Source organism: Ochotona curzoniae, unplaced genomic scaffold (genome assembly GCF_017591425.1).
Source record: "Ochotona curzoniae isolate NIBS_2020 unplaced genomic scaffold, NIBS_Ocur_1.0 contig_48, whole genome shotgun sequence".
NCBI lineage: Eukaryota > Metazoa > Chordata > Mammalia > Lagomorpha > Ochotonidae > Ochotona > Ochotona curzoniae.
This window is the reverse complement of record NW_024466391.1, coordinates 2,774,750-2,794,147: the sequence shown is the minus strand read 5'-3', so window position 1 is coordinate 2,794,147 and position 19,398 is coordinate 2,774,750. Positions and strand designations below refer to the sequence as shown.

Here is a 19,398-nt window from a genome sequence, read left to right as displayed (position 1 = left end):
GGGGTGAGTCCACCAGAGGACTTGCCAACCCCACATGCTGGGCAGGAAAGCAGGATTGGACTGGGTGGGGGCAGGTTGGAGATATGAGCTAGTCCTGGTCCCACTGGCCTCCTGGTAGAGCCCTAACTGCTCCACTCCCAGCCCAAGTACTGTGGAGTTCTGTGACTGTCTGGCGAGTGAATTGCCATGGACATTCTCTGCCTCTCAAATAGCTTTAACTCTCTGAAGAAGTTGAAGAGCCAGGCAGATATTCCACTGGTTTACTCCTCAGCAGCAATGGCCAGAATTGGGCCAGGTTGGCAGTGGCAGCCAAAGTCTCCAGCCATCTGCTGCTGCAGCCCTGGGCTGCTGGGAGGGAATTGGGCTGTGAATGGAGCACTCATGTGGGCAGCCAATGCTGCAGGTGGTAGTCTGAGTTGCTATGGCACAACGCCGATCCTCAAATCAATCTTGGAAAACAGAAATAAGCAGATGGGAGAAGTGGCTGCACTCCAGGCAGGGTGGGTAGAGAGCCTCTGCATGGGTCTGGAGGAAATGCCAGCAGCTGACACCTATGTGCCTGCATCTGGCTGCCCAGTCCAGCAGGTACACAGGGCCATACAGTTGTGGGGTCAGCTCTGCTGACCAAGATACCAGGGAGAGCCTGGCAGGGAGTTGGAGCATGGGGAGTGGGGCGTGTTAGGAAGACTGCTTGCCGCAGGCATGGTTGTGGCAGGTGTGCTTTCTTGTACGCCCTGTGAGGGTCTCTGGGTGCACACCAGCTATTCATGTGTCTCCATGTCCTGCTGCAAGTAGGTGAGTCCACGCCAGTGCAGTTGGTAGCCATATAGGCAACCAGCAGGAATTTCTGAATGGTGTGGCCCTAACTGAAGGCAAGGTTGGCAGGAGTTCCCCACTTCTGGCTAGTGTGCGACCGGGGTGCTGGCATGGGAATGCAGCCAGCTGGGAGAGGGCTCCTAGGCTGACACCACCACAGGTCACACCAACAGGTGCTAGACACTACCCATAGCTTTATTGGAGAGCAGGGCCCCAGCCCCCAGGCCCCTGCCTGCCCAAGACCTATGATGGATTTGGCAAGGACCTCTGCTGGCTGGCTCCTGGACTGTGAGAGGTCAGCTGCAGCCAGTGCGGCCTCCAAGGCACTCAGCTGGGCTCCGGCCAGAAGACCTGTGTGAGGCTCTGCTTCCTGACGGCAGTCCCGCAGGATGGGCATGTCCTGGAGACCTGGGGACACCTGCAGATCACTGCTCTGCCCTCGGCACCACCCTACCCTGGGGGTAGCCTGCAGGGCTGCACACCCACCTGGAGGCACCCTTGCCAGCAGGCCTGGCAGCGCTGGAAGTCGCAGCTGGGGCACTGGAAGGGTACTGAGTCCTCTGCCCCACAGCCCTGGCACACGCAGCCTCCTACAGGGGGTAGTGAGGGCTCTAATCCTTTCCAGCAGTGCCTACAGCCCCTCCCAAGGGGTCTTCCACTCACCCTGCACTTGCCCAGGAGGCCTTGCAGGGGCCTTTGCTGGGTCTACAGGCTTCTGCTTGAGGAAGGATGAGATCTTGCTCTGAGCTTTTTCGGGCCTCTCTGCCTTTGAGGGGCCTGGACATGACTGAGGGGGCTGGGGGCCAGCTGCCTCACCAAGCTTGGGGAGCCCTGTGAGGTCTGCACAGGTCTGCAGGAAGCGCTGCTTGTGGTGAGGGCGCACGAAGATTCCGAACCCTGTGGGCAGCTCTGCTTAGGCCTGGCCAGCTTCAGTACCACCCACCTGTTCCCCACCCTGTGGCTACTTGCTTTGTAGGAGGGAGAAGTCCTCAGACCTCGCTGTGGTCAGCGCAGCCAGCATAGCCAGCAGCTTGTCAAAGTTGTCATCCTGTTTGTAGGCCTTCAGGGCTGCCAGGAGCTGGCTGCAGGCGTCAGGGCCCAGGGCCCGGCGGGCATCTGCCAGGTAGGCACTGGCCACAGACGCACCCCTCTCTGCTCCATGTCCCACACGTGGACAGTAGTCGGGACCTTCTGGCAAGGGACAGGACGGCTGGGCAGTCCCTCCCCACCCAAACCCTACCACCGGACTGGGGTGCTGAATCTGCTGGGGTGTCATACCTGCAGAGAGTGGCCTGCTGGACAGGTGGGGTCCCCCATGGTTCAGGTGCTCTCCGGCATCTAGCTGTTTCAGCGCACCCTCGGACACGGTCAGCCTGCACTCGGGCTCTCTCCCTCCTGAAGAAGTGCCACCACTCAAAGGGACATCAGAGAGTCCTCCCAGCCACAGCCTTGCTCAGGAGCCTACCTGGGCACCCAACCCTGGCAGGCTCCGCAGCCTTGCCCCGGGAACAGCCCTGTGGGACACTCCCACCCCACCTGGAGAAGGGGGTCACTCTGTCCAGTCTGGGAACCCCACTCACCAGTAGGGCCTGGGACTGGTTGTGCCTGCTGCCTGCAGGGAAGGCTACAGCCTTGGCCAGTGAGCCGAAAACAGAATTCCTCAAACTGTTGCTTGTGATGGGGACGCACGAACTGGTAGAAGCCTGTGTGGAGATGGGGTCTGAGCCTGGGGCTCTTGCGCATGGCTAGGGACTGGGGATCCAGGAAGTGCTCCACGCCGAGCCTGTGCATGGGGCACCTTGGAGTAGGCTGTGGCTGGCAGGGTCCCGGGTGAAAATCGGGCTGAGGCAGGCTGTAAGGGCTGTGAAGTCATCGGAGTCCTTGTAGTGCTGCAGGGCCTGGGTGAAGGTGGTGAAGTCGGCCTGGCTCAGTGCCCGCCGCACTGCACCCATGAACAGCTTCGCCCGCTGCACCTGGGCACCCAGAGCTGGCTCCTCCTGCAGACACAGCCCAACCCCAGCAGGGCCAGCCGAGGTGGGGGGTCAGAGTTAGAGTGGATGGGAAGGCTGTCCACCCTGACTCCACTCAAGACAGCCATGCTGGGCTCTGCAGGCTGCCTCAGCTGCCCCAGCAGGTACAGGTACACATGTGCCCACACTGGGCACTGGCTGCCTACCGGGGCCCGGACCAGCCTGATTCTCTTCCTGCCTCCTCTCTGCCGCTCAGCCAGTCTCTTTTCACACGGCAGGGTCAAGGTGGAGCCAGGGGCCTGAGGGGACAGAGCCAGAGTCCTGACCATACCTCAGGGGGTCCTGGTGACCAAGGGAAGCCTGCAGGAGGGAGCCCTGAGCCCAGGTCTCAGCTGCAGGGGTGCAGAGGGCAGGGGGCCCATATCCATACCCAAACCCCAGCTGGCACCTGCCCCTTCCTGGGGGAGGCCTCGTCCATAGGCCTCGCAGCCTGCTCACTGTGTTCTAGGGCGGCCAGCAATCCCGCTGGCCGCCGAGGGCCTGAACCAGGCTCTTCCTCGTACTCCACACACAGGCTGCTCTCTGGGTCGCTGGCTGGCCCTGTGGGTGCGGCAGAGAACACGGTGCACGGGATGAGTGTCTAGCTGCAGGACGTATGACCACCCCAGCTAGCACAGCCCCCACCAGCAACACACCCGAGGGCCTGTGTTGCAGGCTGGGGACGTGCACGTCTAGACTCTTGGCCTTCCTGATGGACAGCATGGGCCCCAGCACCAAGGCATCTTGGGCAGTGCTTCTCTCCTCCTCAGCTCTGGGAACCAGAGCCTGGGGTACAGGAACCAGCATCTGCAGACCACAGGGAGATGGGAGTTTGTGCAGCTTCTGGAGGAAGAAACCCGCCCTGGGGCACATGAGGCACAGTGGGAATACCCAGGGCTCACAGTTCTCTGAGCAACCCGGAAGAACTGGGCTACGTCGCGAACCACATGGCCAAAGTTGTCGTACACCTTGACGCTGGGGCGCACCCAGGAGGGCAGCTGGGCCCTGGCATCAGCGTGGGCAAACCTGGGGTGATGAGGCTGTCAGTCCCACATGTTGGGTTCAGGTCCCCTAGTTCACGGGGTGACCCTGCGAAGCCCCTTGCTGCACACCTGTGGTCACACAGGAAGACAGCCCCATAGTCGTGGCGGTGCCGGATCACCCGGCCAATGGCCTGGTTCACAGCCCTGGACGCCTGCAGTCGGTACCACTCTTGCCCAGAGAGGAACTACAGGACGAGAGAAAGGAAGGTCAGGGGCCCCACTCACCTCCCAACACCCTACCCCAACCCCTTGGCCCCACCCACCTCACCTGGTCCCCAGCCCCACTCTGGGCCTTCATCTCATCCAGGAATTGCATCTTGAGGATAACACGGGGGTCCATGCGTGGGGGATACGGGAGGCCAGTAACCATCACACCACGGCCGTTTGTGTCCGAGAAATCCAACCCCTCGCTGGCCTAGAGCACAAAGCCAGGAAGCTGCCTGGAGCACGAGGAACCTTCTCCAAGGTCTCTGTAGGCAGGACCCTCCCCACCACTCCCCCAGCTCCCAGGACAACTGCTGCTTGCACCCAATCAGAGCACCGGTGGTCTCGGGCATGCTCTCCTTGCCCACTGCCTAGGTGACAAGAGTGGGTGTGAGATAACCCTGGGCTTTACCTTGCCCCGGCACACAGCCAAGAAAGCAGCCCCGCTGGGGCCCCGGGACACTTGCTTGTAGTAAGCGTCAATCACCTGGGAGCAGAGTGACTCAGTGCCGGCCAGAGCCCAGCCTCTCCCCAGGGAGCAGTGAGCACTGCAGCCATGCACCAGGTGGCTCCTGGCCTGCCCCCCAGTCCCCCAGCAGCCACGCACCGGGGGGTTCCTGGCCTGCCCCCCAGTCCCCCAGCCTGTGGAAGATGCTGACCTCTGTGAAGCTGTCCTTGTTCCTTGGCTCCACAAACAGGGGCTTTAGCGCTTCCACTTTCCGAGCCAAGTCCCGGGCCTGAGGAACAGGTGATCAGGATGCAGGTGTTGGTGGCCACCATGGGGCTCCTCCCACCCCGGGGTGCACAGGCCAGAGAACGCACCCGCCAGAACTCCAGGCTTCTCTCCATGACGGGATAGGAAGGGAAGAAGACCAGGAGTCCGTGTGGCACCACACGGGCGATGTTGGCTGCAGGCACGGAACGGGGGTCAAGCAGGGGCTGGGCACCCAGCAGACTTTTGCGAGTGGGAATGGGCTGGGGTTACTTACTCAGAGCTTTCCCCAGGGAGGACAGATACTCCTCGGAAAACCTGCAGAGCCCACAACCATGCTCAGGGCCCAGCCAGCCCCTGGGTCCCCAGGAAGGCCAAGACCGAGCCTTCGCGGCCCAACCTGGCCCAGCCACCCCCAGGTCTCACCGCTTCTCAAACGCAGAGCTCAGCTGAACCCCATCGGGACCTCTGGGGACGACCCCCACCCAGATCTGGTGCTTGTCGATCACATGCGGGTTTTCCAGGCAGACTGGGAAGGGGCTGGGCACAGGAAGTAGAGTGTGGGCGATTGCAAGCCTAGGGCTCATGGGGACCCTGAGGCTCCAGCACCCCTCATGTCCCTGAGCCCTCTAGGTCCCATACATCTGCATTTCCAGGGTGAAGGATGAGAGAGGGGCCAGGGTGCCGCTGGTGAGGATGAGGCTGCGCACGCCCTGGCGGAGCAGCTCGCGCATGCTGTGGCCGGGGCTGAAGCACCAGTAGCTGAGGACTTTACCTGCAGGACCAAGGGCAGTGATGGCACCGGGACCCCGCACAGCTGACCCCAGGGCCTCTGGTGGGGCAGTGCAGGAAGAACCCCCACACAGCTGACCCAGGGCCTCTGGCGGGGGGGAGTGCTGGAAAAAAGCGATGCCTGACCTCCTGACCCTGCAGGACCCAGCGCGTTTCCAGCAAGGGAGAGCATCTGGAAGCTCCCAGACAGAACAAGTACAGGGTCAACAGGACAGCACTTGCTTCCCACACAAGCCACGCTCACTGGACATGAAAGGAAGCCTCATCCATCCCATCCCAGTCCTGACACTGCCCATTTCCCATCGACGACTTGCCAGGGTGAGGCCATTGCTAAAGTCATGTGGCCGGAGGTGCATGGTACAAAGGGTACCCACACCCATCAGGCCCAGTGCCTCTCTGCCCCAAGCACTGATGGCCTCCCTCAAAGGCACCCAGGGGAGGCCATGCCGCCAGGCAGGGTCAGATTTGCAGCCACACAGCTGGCTCCTGTGGCCCTTTGCCCTCCTCGCTCGGCTCCTGAGGCAGTTCCTGTGGAGGCCACACCACCTGAGAGAAAGGTAGGGCGGACAGAGTCCAGGTGCAAAGCTCAGCTCCTGAGGCAGGGCTGGAGAGCAGCAGGACACCCAGGGGACAGGAGCCAGGAGTGATGGTGTGTGGGGGCAGGGCTGGCTATAAGGCCAGACTGAAACCAGACCCATAACAAGGGGATTTGGGCCTGAACTCACAAGGGGTTGTAGGTCACAGGGTTGGAGGCCCGGGGAACAGGGCACGACAGCTGACCTGCTCGATGTGAACCTGGTCCCAGACGTTATGCATGCCTGCATGGGCCCTGACCCTGCCCTGTCCCAGCTGACCACTCCCAAGACCTCCAGTGATCAGAGGCCACGGAGGGCGCGGCCAAAGGGAGGGTGTGGGCAGCAGCCTGTGAGGATGCAGGGCCCACCGCCCAGCTGTACCTCGCTTTGTGGATGCAGTGGTGGTCCAGGTGTCTGCCCGTGAAGCCATCTTTCGGGGACCATTGTCAGGGTGGATGTGTACCTGGAAATACAACAGGCCAGGGCTCAAGACTCCAACCAGTCCAGGCTCCCACACCTTGGACATGGCCTCTACCTTATAGGACTGTGAGCCCTCCAGGGATCCAGGGCCACCTTCGGGAGTGTCCACATCGAACACAATCTGAAAGGCAGCATGAGTGTGATGGTCAGGAGCTGGAGGGCCTCCAGGGCCTGGCCTCCACACTGTAGGGAAGAAGACAGTGTGCAGGATTATGACGTGGCTCAACCCCAGGTCTGTCCCCCACACTACAGGGAGGGACACAGCCCCAGGCCTGTCCACCCCCACCCCCCCACTTCAGGGAAGGAGACAGTGTACAGGGTATGAACAGGCTCAGCCCTAGGCCTGTCCCTACCTCTTAGCAAGCCCTCTGGAAATGTGGACTCCTTGTCCACTGACCCCCTATCAATGAACCCAGCAGTTCAGCCAACTGCAGGAAGAGTCCTGGAGGAAGCCAACTTGAGGACTGCTCTACAGCAGCTGCTCAGTCCCAGGATTTAGGGTCAGTACCCAGCCTGGCACAATGGCTATGGTTAACCTTCCCCCTTCAAGCACTGGGATCCCATATGGGTGCCAGTTCGTGTCCCAGCTGCTCCACTTATCCAGCTCCTTGCTCATGGCCTGGGAAAGCAGCAGAGGATGGTCCAAAGCCTTGGAACTCTGCACTTGGCGTGGGAGACTAGGAAGAGGCTCCTGGCTTTGGATCAGCTCTGCTGCAGCTGTTACAGCCATTTGGGGAGTGAACCAGTGGATAGAAGGTATCAGACACTGCAAGCAAAGGCAGAAAAAGACGGCTCCCAGGATACCTGTGGACAGTGGAGATGGCACCCTGTGGCCCAGCAGGAGGGTAAGTCCCATGGCCATTAGGTCTGGCGCTAGAACCCACAACAGGCATGGCAGCTCCAAGAGGAAGACTGCTCCACACCATGCCGTTCATACCACCCCACTGAGGTGGCCATGTCTGTCCCTGGTGGTTTACGTGAGCACCACAGACTGAACTACCAGCTGCAGCCATGGTCATGACTGCCCAGCACCGTCTGCGTGCAGCCAGGCTGGGCCCACAGGGATGAACCTGAAAGGTAGCCAGCTTCCCTGAAGACCAGAATCCCTGTCAGCTCAGCCAAGCTTCCTTCATGTGCAGGCGATCTCTCAGGGACTCATGAGGATGTACTCCCAACAAGGGTGCCGTAACTCCACCCATGTTCCGTATCTTGGGTCCAAACACACCTGTCCTGATCCCATGTCCACCCCAGCAACTGGCCTATACCGTAGCTATCCTCTGTGGGGTCTCCTGCCTGTGTGAGGAGCCCCAGGCCAGCACCCCAACAGCTCCAGGTAGATCAGCTTCCTAGCAGCACTGACACATACTAGCCTGCAGACCCATGCCCCTCAGACCACTTGCCCTGTTCCAGTCGGCCTCAGATTCCCCATCTAACACAGCCAGCAGGGCAGAGCCTGCCTCTTGCTCTGGGCCTAGCCACCCTAGACCCACTGGCTGCCTAGAGGGGCCAGGGTTCTGTGACCTCAGCAGAGCTTCAGGGCACTCCAGAATTCCTGTGGGCCCCACAACATCGATGTTTTCACTCTGCAGTCCGGGTAGGAGCTGCACTAGCCTGGAGTCTCAGCTGTGGGGGAAGAAGGGATGGCCCCCAGGTGAGCACATGTAGGAACCAGCAGAGGAAGACAGCCTCTGCCACCCAGATCTGCAATGAGCTCAGGTCACTCTGACCAGCCTCACCTCCCCTGGGTCTGGGTCCAAGGCTGTGCTGTCTGCAGCTCTGCGAGAGCAAGTGCGTGCCCAGGCCACCAGTGGCCAAAGCCTGGCTGGGGCACTGACCACGGACACCAGTGGAAATCCCACAGCCGGGATGAGAGGGATAGGCTCGGGGGCCTACACTCAGGTGAGCCTGGAGAGCACTCTAGGGAGCTCTGGGACAACCTGCCTGGCTCTGTGAGGGTAGTGCCCATAGAGTGGCTGCGCCGTGCCCACAGGTACTCCTCCAGCTGAGGGCACAGACCTCCCTCCTCCGCCCAGAGCTGCACTGGGTTAGGGGGAAGGTCCCTGTGCAGAATGCTCCGTGTGAGGCTCAGCACTTGACCTGACCTGCCTCAGGGAGGAGCTTCCAGGGTCAGCCCAGGCTCAGCTGCTGCCATGCACAGGTCAGAGCTCAGGGAGGAGCCCTTGACTTTGCCGGGTGTGCAGCTCTGCGTATAGCCGTGTGGAGCGCCCCTCCTGCAGGTTCTGCTGTGACTGGCAGTGAGGGCAGCAGTGCACCCACTCTTTCAGGACAGCAGCCCCACAAAGTTCCTCTAAGGTCCCAGTGGAGACGATGGCTGTGGTGCAGCCCGTGAAGCCGCCAGCACCCCCACCAGAGCACCAGCTGGAGTCCAGCTGCTCCACTTCCAACCCAGTTCCTTGCTACTGCCTCTGGGAAAGCAGCGGAGGGCAGCCCAAGGCTGGGGTCCTCTCATGCAGAAGAGGATGGAGCCCCACCAGGCCCACCTGGCCCAGCCCTGGCCGTTGTGATCACTTGGGGAGTAAACACAAATCTACCCACACCCCCAATCCCATCTCTAACACTTGCTTTTTAAATAAATAAATCTTTGAAGAGAAAATTCTGCGTATCCACACACACAGATGTCACACTGGTTGGAGGACACAGGAAGTAGCTAAGGAGGAGTTCCCATGGTCCCTTGTGCAGTCCTGCCCCACCCACCACGGTGGGCAGGAGCAGCTCCTGGTGCTCACACCTATGGGGCCCAGAAGCACTAAGCTGGGGGTGACAGCCACTCCCCTGCCCCAGCCCCAGGTCCACAGCAGTCAGGACACAGGGAATGAGACAGACAGGGGCAAGTGGCCTGGGGCCTGCATCAGGAGCAGCCACCCACCTGGATGATGTCGGCAAGTTTCTGTAGTCCAGCCGTGTTGGTAAATGCTGTGGCACCTGGAGGACACAGGCCAATGCTGCACCCCTGCCAGCAAGACCTTGGCACTCTCACACTGCCCAGCCCTGCCCCGTGCCACACGACAACACAGGCTGCCCAGACTCCAGGACCACGTTCCCAGGGTAGCAGCCTGGGGGTCCCGTCCAGGGTCTGACTGTTCTTACAGCACCCACCAGGGGGCCCTGGAACTAGCGGCAGCAGTGCTGGCTCAGGGGCACAGGCAGGAGGGCTCAGGGACTAGGGCTGTGGACTGCCACCCTGCCCTTGGGGCTCGGGTACTCACGTCCAGCCAAATGCTGGGTGATCTGGTCCAGTGAGTGCAGGATGCAGTCCTTGGTCTGAGACGTGATCTGGGCTTCAGCAAAGAGCTTAAAGACAAAGCTGCCAGGGGAAAGAAAGCTGTAGTGTGCCTGGTGGAGGGGCCTGAGCTGTAGGGGAGGGCCCCAAGGCCAAGGCCAAGGTCTGGATGAGGAGGAGCTTGGTGAGGGCCCTTGGGGGTATGAGGAAGGGGCAGATAGGAGGGGCCGGGCAAGAGCCTGGAGCCCCAGCAGGCCCAAAGTTTGGAGTAGGCAGGCCCAGGGGCCCAGGTGGATGGAGCCTTGCTGTCCAGAGCTAGGGTCAGGGTCAGGATTGGAGGAGGCCCCACAGGAAGTGGAGAGTCTGGAGCTCTTGGCAGGCCCACTGAGCCCTGACAACTGGACACCACGTGGAGCGGGAGGCTCATGACTAGGCAGCCCATGACAGCCCAACCATGTCCCATCTCCAGCAACCCCCAAGGCCTCGGGACACTGCCCTGCTCAACCCCCACACAGGACACTGCCCCTTCCTCACGGCCCACACTCAGAGGACTCTGCCCTGCCTCACCTCAGGACACTGCCCTGCCTCACCTCAGGACGCTGCCTTGCCTCACCTCAGTACACTCACGTTCCAGACTCAGGACACTGCCCCTTCCTCACCTGCCTGGCTTGGTGACACCACTGTTGTCTCCGGGCAGCTCCACCGCGTCTATGGCCCCTTCCAGGCGCAGCAACATCACTGTGGATGATGTAGTGTCAGGGGCAGCCTCTCCAGGGGCAGGAGGCAGGGGTGGGTGCACTCACTCTTGAGCTTAGCGAGGTCTTCCAGCTCCATGTTGAGCCCTGGGCAGAAGAGAGCAAGCATGCAGCTAGCAGCACAGCTCCAAGCAGACAGAGCTGGGTGCCTGAGCCATGCACTTCTATATTAAGAGATTTATCTGTTTCTACGCCAGAGGCTCAGGGTACAGAGGGGAGAGAGGGAAAGTAACATGAAGAGATCTTCCTTCCCCAAACGTCCAAAACTGCCAGGGCTCAGCCAGGCCAAAGCCAGAAGCCACCAGCTTCATCGATGTCTCCCACTTCCCTGCTGCCTCCCCAGGCCGGTTAGGGAGCTGGACAGGAAGCGGAGCCACTGTGACTCAAACTGTCAGCTACGAGCTGCTGTAGGAACAGTCACGCTGCAGTGAGACAAGCTGTGGCATATGCAGAGAAAAATGTCCAACCAAGTTCCTCAACAGGTGAGATCACAAACTCACCTGAGCCCACAGGGTCGGTGCCAAGCTCCGCCAGCAGCTCTCCCTGTTGTGCAACCCTAGACTGCTCTTCCAACACCTGGTCAATGGCGTCCAGGCCTGAAGCCACATCACGGGGAGTCAAGTCAAAGGACGCCGACTCCTCACACATCTTCTCCTAAGAGCCGAGAGCAGGGCGTCACTGAACCACAGGGGGCCAGAAATGGGCCACAGCACTCCAGTGTACCACAGCAATGCAGGGTGCCATAGAGCCATGGGGAGCGGGCAGGGATGGGCCACAGCAATGCAGGGTGCCATGGAGCCACAGGGGGCCAGGGACAGGCCACAGCAATACAGCAGTGCAGGGTGCCATGGAGTCATGGGGGGCAGGCAGAGACAGGCCACAGCACTGCAGAGTGCCAAGGAGCCACGGGGGCAGGCAAAGACAGGCCACAGCAATGCAGGGTGCCATGGAGCCATGGGGGGCCAGGGACAGGCCACAGCAATGCAGGGTGCCATGGAGCCACTGGGGGTGGGCAGAGACAGGCCACGGCAATGCAGGGTGCCACGGAGCCACGGGAGGGCAGGCAGAGATGGGCCACAGCAAAGTAGGGTGCTATGGAACCATGGGGGGGTGGTGCGCAGAGACGAGCCACAGTAATACAGGGTGCCATGGAGCCATGGGGGGTGGGCAGAGACGGGCCACAGCAATGCAGGGTACCAGGGATCCACAGGTACAGGGATGGCCACAGCAACGCAGGGTGCCGTGGAGCCACGGGGGGGCCAGGGACAGGCCACGGCAATACAGCAATGCAGGGTGCCACGGAGCCATGGGGGGTAGGCAGAGACGGGCCACAGCAATGCAGGGTGCCATGGAGCCACGGTTACAGGGATGGCTACAGTAATGCAGGGTGCCACAGAGCCATGGGTACAGGGATGGCCACAGCAATACAAGGTGACATGGACAGGTCATCGCACCACAGGTCAGGGATAGGCCATGATTGGCACAGAGGGGCTCCATCTGGCCCCCACCAATGAATAAAACTGATGATTCCACTTGAGCTGTAACACCTGGCATCTGGGGAATTCCTCTCCAAATCTAGCCTTCTGACCACTATACCCCAGGAAGCGCTACCTGAGCTAAGTGGGGCTGTAGGTGGCTGCTGGGGTGTGGGGGCCTGGCTGCATGCAGTCCTGTCCACACTAGGAAACATGGGGCTGGGAGGAGGGCACACGAGCTGTGCTGGGAAACTAATGAAGTCAGGTCAGGGGCCCTTTGAGAACTCCAGGGCCAAGCAGCTTCCTCAAAAGCCTTAAGACCAAGAGGCAGAGGGGAGCTAACAGGCAGAAAGCGCAGGACTCAACCCAGGCCAGCTCACCTGCCAGCTAAGATGGGACCTGGTAAGGCTCCAGGTATGGAGGATCTGTGACTGAGGACAAGTGTGCCAGCAGGCCAGCTCTCACTCCAGCTGGGGAATGTGTGGAAGGGACATGAGGTTGGCTGTGCAGGGAGCTTTTCCTGGCCTAGGTGTGCACAGAGTTGGGAGTGTTGGGGTCTGGGTGTGCACAGGGTTGTTAGTGCACGGAGCTGTGTGTGCATAGAGTTGTGTGGACAGTTGGGTGTGCATGGGGCCAGGTGTACAGAGCTGGGTGTGCACAGAGCTGGGTGTGTAGGGCTGGGAGTGCACAGAGCTGGGGAGTTTACGGGGCTACTCTGGGGCTGCTCCAGGAATATGGTTCGGTCAGACAGGGACCCTGACAGAGGCCAGTAACTACTCACCACGTTGTGGGCTTCATCAAAGATCACCACAGTCCCCTTCAGATCGATACCGTACGCCCTGCGACTCTGCCGGCAGAAAGAGAGGCTGTGGCCAAGGGTAGAACCCATAGCACTGGGACAGCAAGCGTGGACACAGTCACTGGGTCCAGGCCCGTGCAGCACCTCCCACATGGACCAGCAGCCCCCACACACAGCACTAAGGCGAGGACCCTGCTCAGCTGTTCTTGCCCTAATGTGCAGCGGGCCAACCTGCCTGAAGGACAGAATCCAGCATGGGTCTTATCCTTCAAATAACATGCAAGAGAACACCCAGACAACAACTGCATAGCTGCATTCTGGCAAACACATGCCAACCAATACCACTTCTTATGCCCCCACCTGCTGCTACCCCTGCCTCTGGGTGGCCTCCTGCTTTTCCATATCCCTGTTCTCAGTAACCCCACCCAGATGCCCCCAGCTCACTGTGCTCTGGCCAGGCTTTCCCTAACCTTCTCAGAAGCGAATCCACTCTGCATGTCCTCCCCAGGCCCACCTGACCTACACAACAGGGACAGGAAGAGCAGATAGCCTGATGGGGACAGGTGCCATGCCTGCTGCTGAGCCCCCAGTGCTCAGCCTCACCTTGGCATCCAGTAGGTAATTATACGGCATGAAGATGATGTCAGCTTGCTGCTTCAGGGTCCGAGACAGGTAGTATGGACACACCCTAAGGTAGGCAGGAGGGGAAACGCAGTGAGGACCCACAGGGCAGGGCTGGCCCAAAAGGAACTGTGGCCCAGGTGAGGAGCCAGGTGAGCTTCCAGCTAGGCAGACACACAACTGTAAGCCCTGAAAACAAAATGAAGCTGGAGCCTACTCCTACACAGAGGTGAGCACCAGGACCATGGACGGGGTGGCTCAAGTCCTTGGGCCCCTGCACCCAACGTGGGAGACACAGAGAAAGCTCCTGGCCTTGGCCTGGCCCAGCCCTGGCTGTTGTGGCCATCTGTGGAGTGAACCCCTGAATGGAGACATCTCTCTGCCTCTCTCTCAGTAGCTCATTCCAACAACCCTCCTGCAGTGTGAGGTCCTGGGACAACAGTTACATCACCCTGGAAATGCCCATATTCTGCAATACGGTGCCTGCTAAGGCACCCCTGGGAAGTGGCGAGTCCCTGCACACCCTGTACACACGGGAGCCCTGGACTGAGTTCTCAGCTCTGGGCTTCAATCTGGCCAGCCAAGTACTGTGGGACTGGGGGAGTGAATCTGGATGGAAGATTTCTTTTTTTCTCTTTCAAAAACATGTAATTAAAATTCAAAAACAAGCAAATGAAAATGCATGTGTTCCTACACGTACAGCTTGTCGCCGACCAAGGCCCAGTGGCTGCCGTGCCTGCCCGCTAGGCCCCAGCCGCCACACAAGGGCTCTCACTTGTGCTTACTGCCGCTCTTCACCAGGTCCTCAATGTCCAGGATGGAGGTGGCAAGTTCTGGCTCCAGACTTTTCTCTGTGGCACAAGACAGCCTTGTGGTTACACAGCCTTGAAGATGCTGGGACCCAGCAGTCCCCACACGGCAGGCAGGGTGGGCTTGCCGGACCTCCAGTGCACCTCTGAGGGAGCCTTGCCCCACAGCCCAGGAGGCCAAGCCCGACCAGGATGGACACATGCTGCTCCACACCAGATGGTAGGGGTGGTGCAGGCATGTACCCCCTTGTCGCGTCCTGAGCCCCACAGGGGCCAGTTCCCTCACCTTGCTGCACCCTTAGTAAAAGACTTGGGTGGGCATGGCAGCAGGACACTGGCAAAGGCTGGTCGGGCTCCTGGGTTCCTGAGCCAGCTTCCTGCCCGTGTGCCCTGTGAGGCAGCTGTCACCTCTGCCACCCACAGGTGGGAGAGCAGACGGAGGACTGGGCTCCCATGGTAGTCAGGCCCCCAGCCAGTGGAGACATGCAGGGGTGAACAGCTGAAGCAAGAATGTGCTCTCTCTTTCTCTCAAGTAGAGAGAAAAAAAGCAACAACAATAAAGCCAGGCTGTCCCTCGAGGCAGCAAGGCCCCAGGGCTGGGAGCTGGTCCCTGCCTATTGTCCCTGCCTGGGCAGGGCCCAAGTCGTTGCCATGCTGGGGTCAAGCTCCTCTACTGCCCATAGGCCAAGTAGTGGCCCATCCTCTCCCTCAAGAAGGCAGCTGGGGACCAGGAACAACTTGTACCAGCTAAGATACCCCAAAGAACCACTAGGTGCTGGGGCACCAGGCTCTTGGATCCCACATCTCTCCTAATAGGCACCCAGGGCCCAAGGCAGCTGTATGTGGAGACAGTGCTACCCCAACTCCCAGCTCCATGGTAGCTGGCTCAGACAAAGCCCCATTGGGTATCGGGCTTCTAAGGGTAAGACAGAACCTGCCCCAGCAGACCAGAAAGCCCCAGGTTACTGTGGAAGAGCACAGGCCAGCTACCAGCCAATCAGTACAGTAAGAGTTCTGCACCATAGCAACCACAAGCCAATCAGCACACAGCACAGCAAGTTCAGCACCATAGCAACCAACAGTCAATCAGCATCACACAGCAGGGTGGCAGAGTAGGGCTCTCCATCTTCCTTGGAGAGAAGCAGCCAGAGGGGATCTGTTCAATGTCCACTCCCCACCCAGGCCAAGAGGGGCACCTGCTGTCCTTTACCCTCCCTAGTCCCCGCCTCTCAAGCCCACTGCAGGAGGTGGAGACAGACACAGCAAGGGTACCCAGCCTGGAGCTAAGCTGGGACTGGCATGCAGCCTCCAGGCCAGACCGTCAGGCCAACTGTCAGCCCCTGTTCACTGCGAGGAGGACTGGGTATCTTCTTCAGCAGGAAAGCTGCCCCCAGCTGGCAGCTGTTCAGCACCCTACATGGGTGAGGGCTGAGCCCCGTCACACCATGGCAGCGGGGGAAAGCCAGATGGTGCTGGCCAAGCCCAGGGGTATAGCCCCATCACACAAGCCCAGGTGTTCAGGGGGCAGGACGCAAACAGGACAAGGCCTGGCTGTTAGAGTGTGGGTAAAATGCTATTGTTGGGCAGTGTGAGGTTCCTTTGTGTAGAGAAAACTGCTACTTTGCCAGGCCAGGAGGCGCCTGGACTTTGGGAGGATTCCACTTTAGTGATAAATCTGTTATTTGCTGTCCTACAACTTTGTGAACCCAGGTGCAGAGGGGCAAGGGCACAATTCTTCCCCATCCCAGGAACAGGAGGAAGATAAGGGTGTGAGAATGGGATGAGCCATACGGATAATGGGTATGGGAACAGAACAGGCTGCCTGTGCCTGAAGGCCATAAAAATTAACATGTCTAAGGTTGTTACTTATGATGTATTTCCCAGCCCAAAAGGGCCTATATAAGCTTCTGTCTTGGGCTCCTTCAGGGTCTGACCACCCGCTTGGCTGGCCTGTGTGCCCCAAGTGCAGTCTGACCCCAGCATGCTGGCACAATAAACTCTGTTTGCTGTTTGCATTACCAGTGAGACTCTTTGTCATTATCTGGGGGTTGACTAGCTCGCACCCTTGACGTCCGGGGGCTTTAGCCCGGACTCTAACATGGCGAGAGAATAGCCAGCTTTGGAACCTAACATGTCGGAAGCAGCAGAGTCAGAGCTGGCAGCCACAGGCCTCCCCAGACGGCCTCCAAACACCACACCTGCTGTTTGGATAGGGCGCCTGAGTGGACAGGATGTCTGTCAGGGCCTGAGGGTGGAGCAAGTTCACTAGCTGGCCTGACCAATCATTTTCCAGGAAGCCTAGGGTCCCAGTGCCAGCAGACACAGCCAGCCAAGGTGAACCTCCCCAGCAAGCCTGTAGTGCAGCCCCTGGCACTCGGGGTTGCCGGGCAGAGTGTGGGCACAGAGGCAGGCAGTGCCCTTGAGCCTGTCACACCACAAGCCATGATGGCCCCAGCAGACATGTCCAGCCAGGCAACCGCAAGGACCCTGGCACAGTTCTTGCAGGGGCTGGTTGGGAGGCACCCCTGCCCAGCATGCCCCAAGAGTATAGTGCCCCACCCACCTACAGCAAATCAGCAGGACCCTCCAGGAGCATTAGGCCCTGGGGCAGCTAAGGCCAGCATGGGAGCTGCTCCTGTGCTTGGTGCCCAGCGTGGAATTCCCAATCAGAGGGCGACACAGACCCCAGCCACACTGACTGTCCTACGGCCCCACAAGAGTGGCTCTCACCCTCCACATTGTTGTAGAAATGACAGGCGCGACTTGCAACCTTCCTGCGGCACAGGTGGATCTGAAGGAAAAAGAGGAAAATTGCTGCCAAGCAACAGCCTCCCAGGCCCCTTGCCCTCGTCAGCTCTTCCCCTGCAGCCCAGAGGCACAGAGATCCCCAGCCAAGGCTGCTGGCATACGGCCAGCCTGGGGCCCACCTGCATGTGGTTGCTCTCCTGTTTCTTCACCTCCGGGTGAATGCAGAGCTGTTCTCGGGAGCCCAGGACGCACACCTTGGGTCTAGCAAAGGAAAGAGCCATGGGATCGGGGGGGCCACCTCCAAGAACCCTAATTTGAGAATGGGGCATATGGGCCCCAATAGCATGAGCACATGCGGCTTGATGGCCAAGGAAGGAACAGGGGCCAGAATAGAGCAGAAGGGAGGGGAGCAAGGAGAAGGCTGAGAAGGGAGGAGTGGGGATGGGAGGGGAGGGGAGCGGGACAGGGCGGAGGGGGGGAGGGGCCAAGACTTCAGGCTTCCACACTCCCTGCTCAGTTATCAGCCTGAGCCTCTCCCACGTCCAGCAACAGCCCCTACCTCGCCACAGCACAGCCTCAACTCAGAGCTGTTTCCTCATTCCAGGACCAGATCCAGCCCGGCCATCAGGGACCAGCACCAGCACCCTCCCACTGCGCCTCACCAACCATCACAGTGTGGCCACACGGGCATACTCTCACACACACACATACACACACACACACACACACACACACACACACACACACACACGCAGCAGGGCCTGGCCACCCACCGATAGGAGGTGCTCCGAAGTTCACCAATGACCTGAGTGAGCTGGGAGTGTGTCCGGGAGGCGTAAATGATCTTCGGGATGTCAGCATAGCAAGCTGTCCAGCAGGACGCAGGTCAGGGCTGTGTGGGCTGAGGCCAGCCCAGGCCAGCACAGCCCAATGATGTCTGGCAGGCCACAGCTGCGCCAGCTGCACGCAGCACTGCCAGGCCGTCACAGCTGAGACCCCACACCCAACTAGGTCAGCAGAAGCAGGTGAGGTGGGGGCCCCAGGCTAATGGTGGCTGCAGACAACCCTTGCCAGGCGCTGAGAGCAGATGTTCACCCTCCCGACAAGCCACTAGGCCTCACCGATGGGGTCAGTGGCAGCCATATTCCCCCAGGATGACAGTGCAGCATCTTGGAACAGCTCCCCTTGTGCCCTCTCGGCCACCTTGCGGGCAGAGATGGCGTCTCGTAGGTGCTCGCGCCAGGCCAGGGTGGTGCACAGCAGGCACAGCGTCTTGCCCGTGCCGGTGGGGCTTTCCAGGATGCCATTCACCTTCTGGATCGGCAGGGCAGGCTCAGTTGGGCAGGTGCAAGGGCAGGGTGGGAGCTCTCCTCACTCAGCCTGGCAGCCTGCCGCCCACCCTGAGGGCAATGCTCATCCCATTACACACCCCAAGGTACTGCCCACGCCTAGGGCACTGCCCACCCTGCTGCACACCCCACTGCCCACCGTGAGGGCACTGCCTACCCCACGGCACTGCTGGCCTTGCCACCCACTCTGAAGGCACCACTGTCCACGCTGAAGGCACTGCCTGCTCCAGGGCAGCATCCGCCCAAGGGCATTGCCCAGCCTAGGGCAGCGTCCACTTCAGGGCACCATCCACCCCAGGGCACCGTCCCGGGGCAGCGTCCACCCCAGGGCACCGTCCATCCGGCCGCCAACCTTCTGCAGGCACTCCAGCACCCTGGCCATGTACTCCCGCTGGCACTCGTAGGGCGGGAAGGGGAAGTCCACGCGCACGCCGTTCAGCACGATTAGCGGCATGTCGGCCGCGATGCCCGGGGCGGAGAAGGACGCCCCATCCGCCCCCGACCAGGCCACTTCAGGCTTCGCGGGCTGCTGCGCGCGTCACTTCCTCCTCCACTTCCGGCCCGCCGCTCGCTGCTCCGGCCGGAAACGCGTACCCTGAACCGAGCTGCCCTCCGCCGCTGCGCCGGCCAAGTCATTGGAGCCCGGTCCTTCTCCCGAGGGACGGGGCGAGGCGAGCCTCAGCCGGGGAGGCCCCGGGGTGCATCCCGCTCCGCTCTGGCCCTGAGGGGACGCCCTTGGGAGGAGACCCGTGCAAGTGCTGGGAAGGCCGCGGCTGAGCGGTGGCCCCTAACGCCCTGGGGCGCTCCCTCCGTGCCTGGGGCGTCGGCCAGAGCGCACATCTCCAGTCCTTCCTGCTAAGGACACCTGGAGGCGGCCTCCCAGGGCCTGCCACCCCAGCTCCTGGCCCGTGGGCCTGTGGACACTGGGGGAGTGGGCCAGAGTGTGGAACCCCTTCTTCAAATAAACAGT

General features: G+C 60.6%; 1 protein-coding gene across 1 annotated transcript; it reads right to left on the bottom strand.

The window, feature by feature from the left end:
* Positions 1-1,062: 1,062 nt before the first annotated feature.
* RTEL1 (regulator of telomere elongation helicase 1) lies at positions 1,063-18,938 on the bottom strand. The gene is made up of 34 exons (XM_040988295.1): positions 18,781-18,938; positions 18,201-18,393; positions 17,853-17,946; positions 17,259-17,340; positions 17,062-17,122; positions 14,298-14,373; positions 13,505-13,589; positions 12,884-12,949; positions 11,128-11,281; positions 10,676-10,714; positions 10,532-10,610; positions 9,859-9,956; positions 9,519-9,574; positions 6,687-6,752; positions 6,533-6,614; positions 5,427-5,559; positions 5,211-5,324; positions 5,062-5,102; positions 4,895-4,980; positions 4,732-4,809; positions 4,485-4,559; positions 4,137-4,283; positions 3,938-4,053; positions 3,728-3,851; positions 3,482-3,632; positions 3,235-3,386; positions 2,993-3,085; positions 2,615-2,813; positions 2,445-2,519; positions 2,095-2,226; positions 1,786-2,007; positions 1,480-1,713; positions 1,303-1,406; positions 1,063-1,224 (listed from the first exon to the last, which is right to left on the bottom strand). The coding sequence occupies exons 1-34, from the start codon at positions 18,880-18,882 to the stop codon at positions 1,144-1,146; spliced, it is 3,690 nt and encodes a 1,229-aa protein (XP_040844229.1). The 5' UTR covers positions 18,883-18,938; the 3' UTR covers positions 1,063-1,143.
* Positions 18,939-19,398: the final 460 nt, after the last annotated feature.

Bases quoted from the DNA above. Each gene is read 5' to 3' on its own strand.
- RTEL1 (XM_040988295.1), bottom strand. From the start codon at position 18,882: ATGCCGCTAATCGTGCTGAACGGCGTGCGCGTGGACTTCCCCTTCCCG. The intron at 10,611-10,675 runs GTGAGTGCACCC...CATCATCCACAG, and splicing joins AGACCTCGCTAAGCTCAAGA to TGATGTTGCTGCGCCTGGAA. The intron at 1,225-1,302 runs GTGGGTGTGCAG...AGGTGTCCCCAG, and splicing joins GCTGGCAAGGGTGCCTCCAG to GTCTCCAGGACATGCCCATC.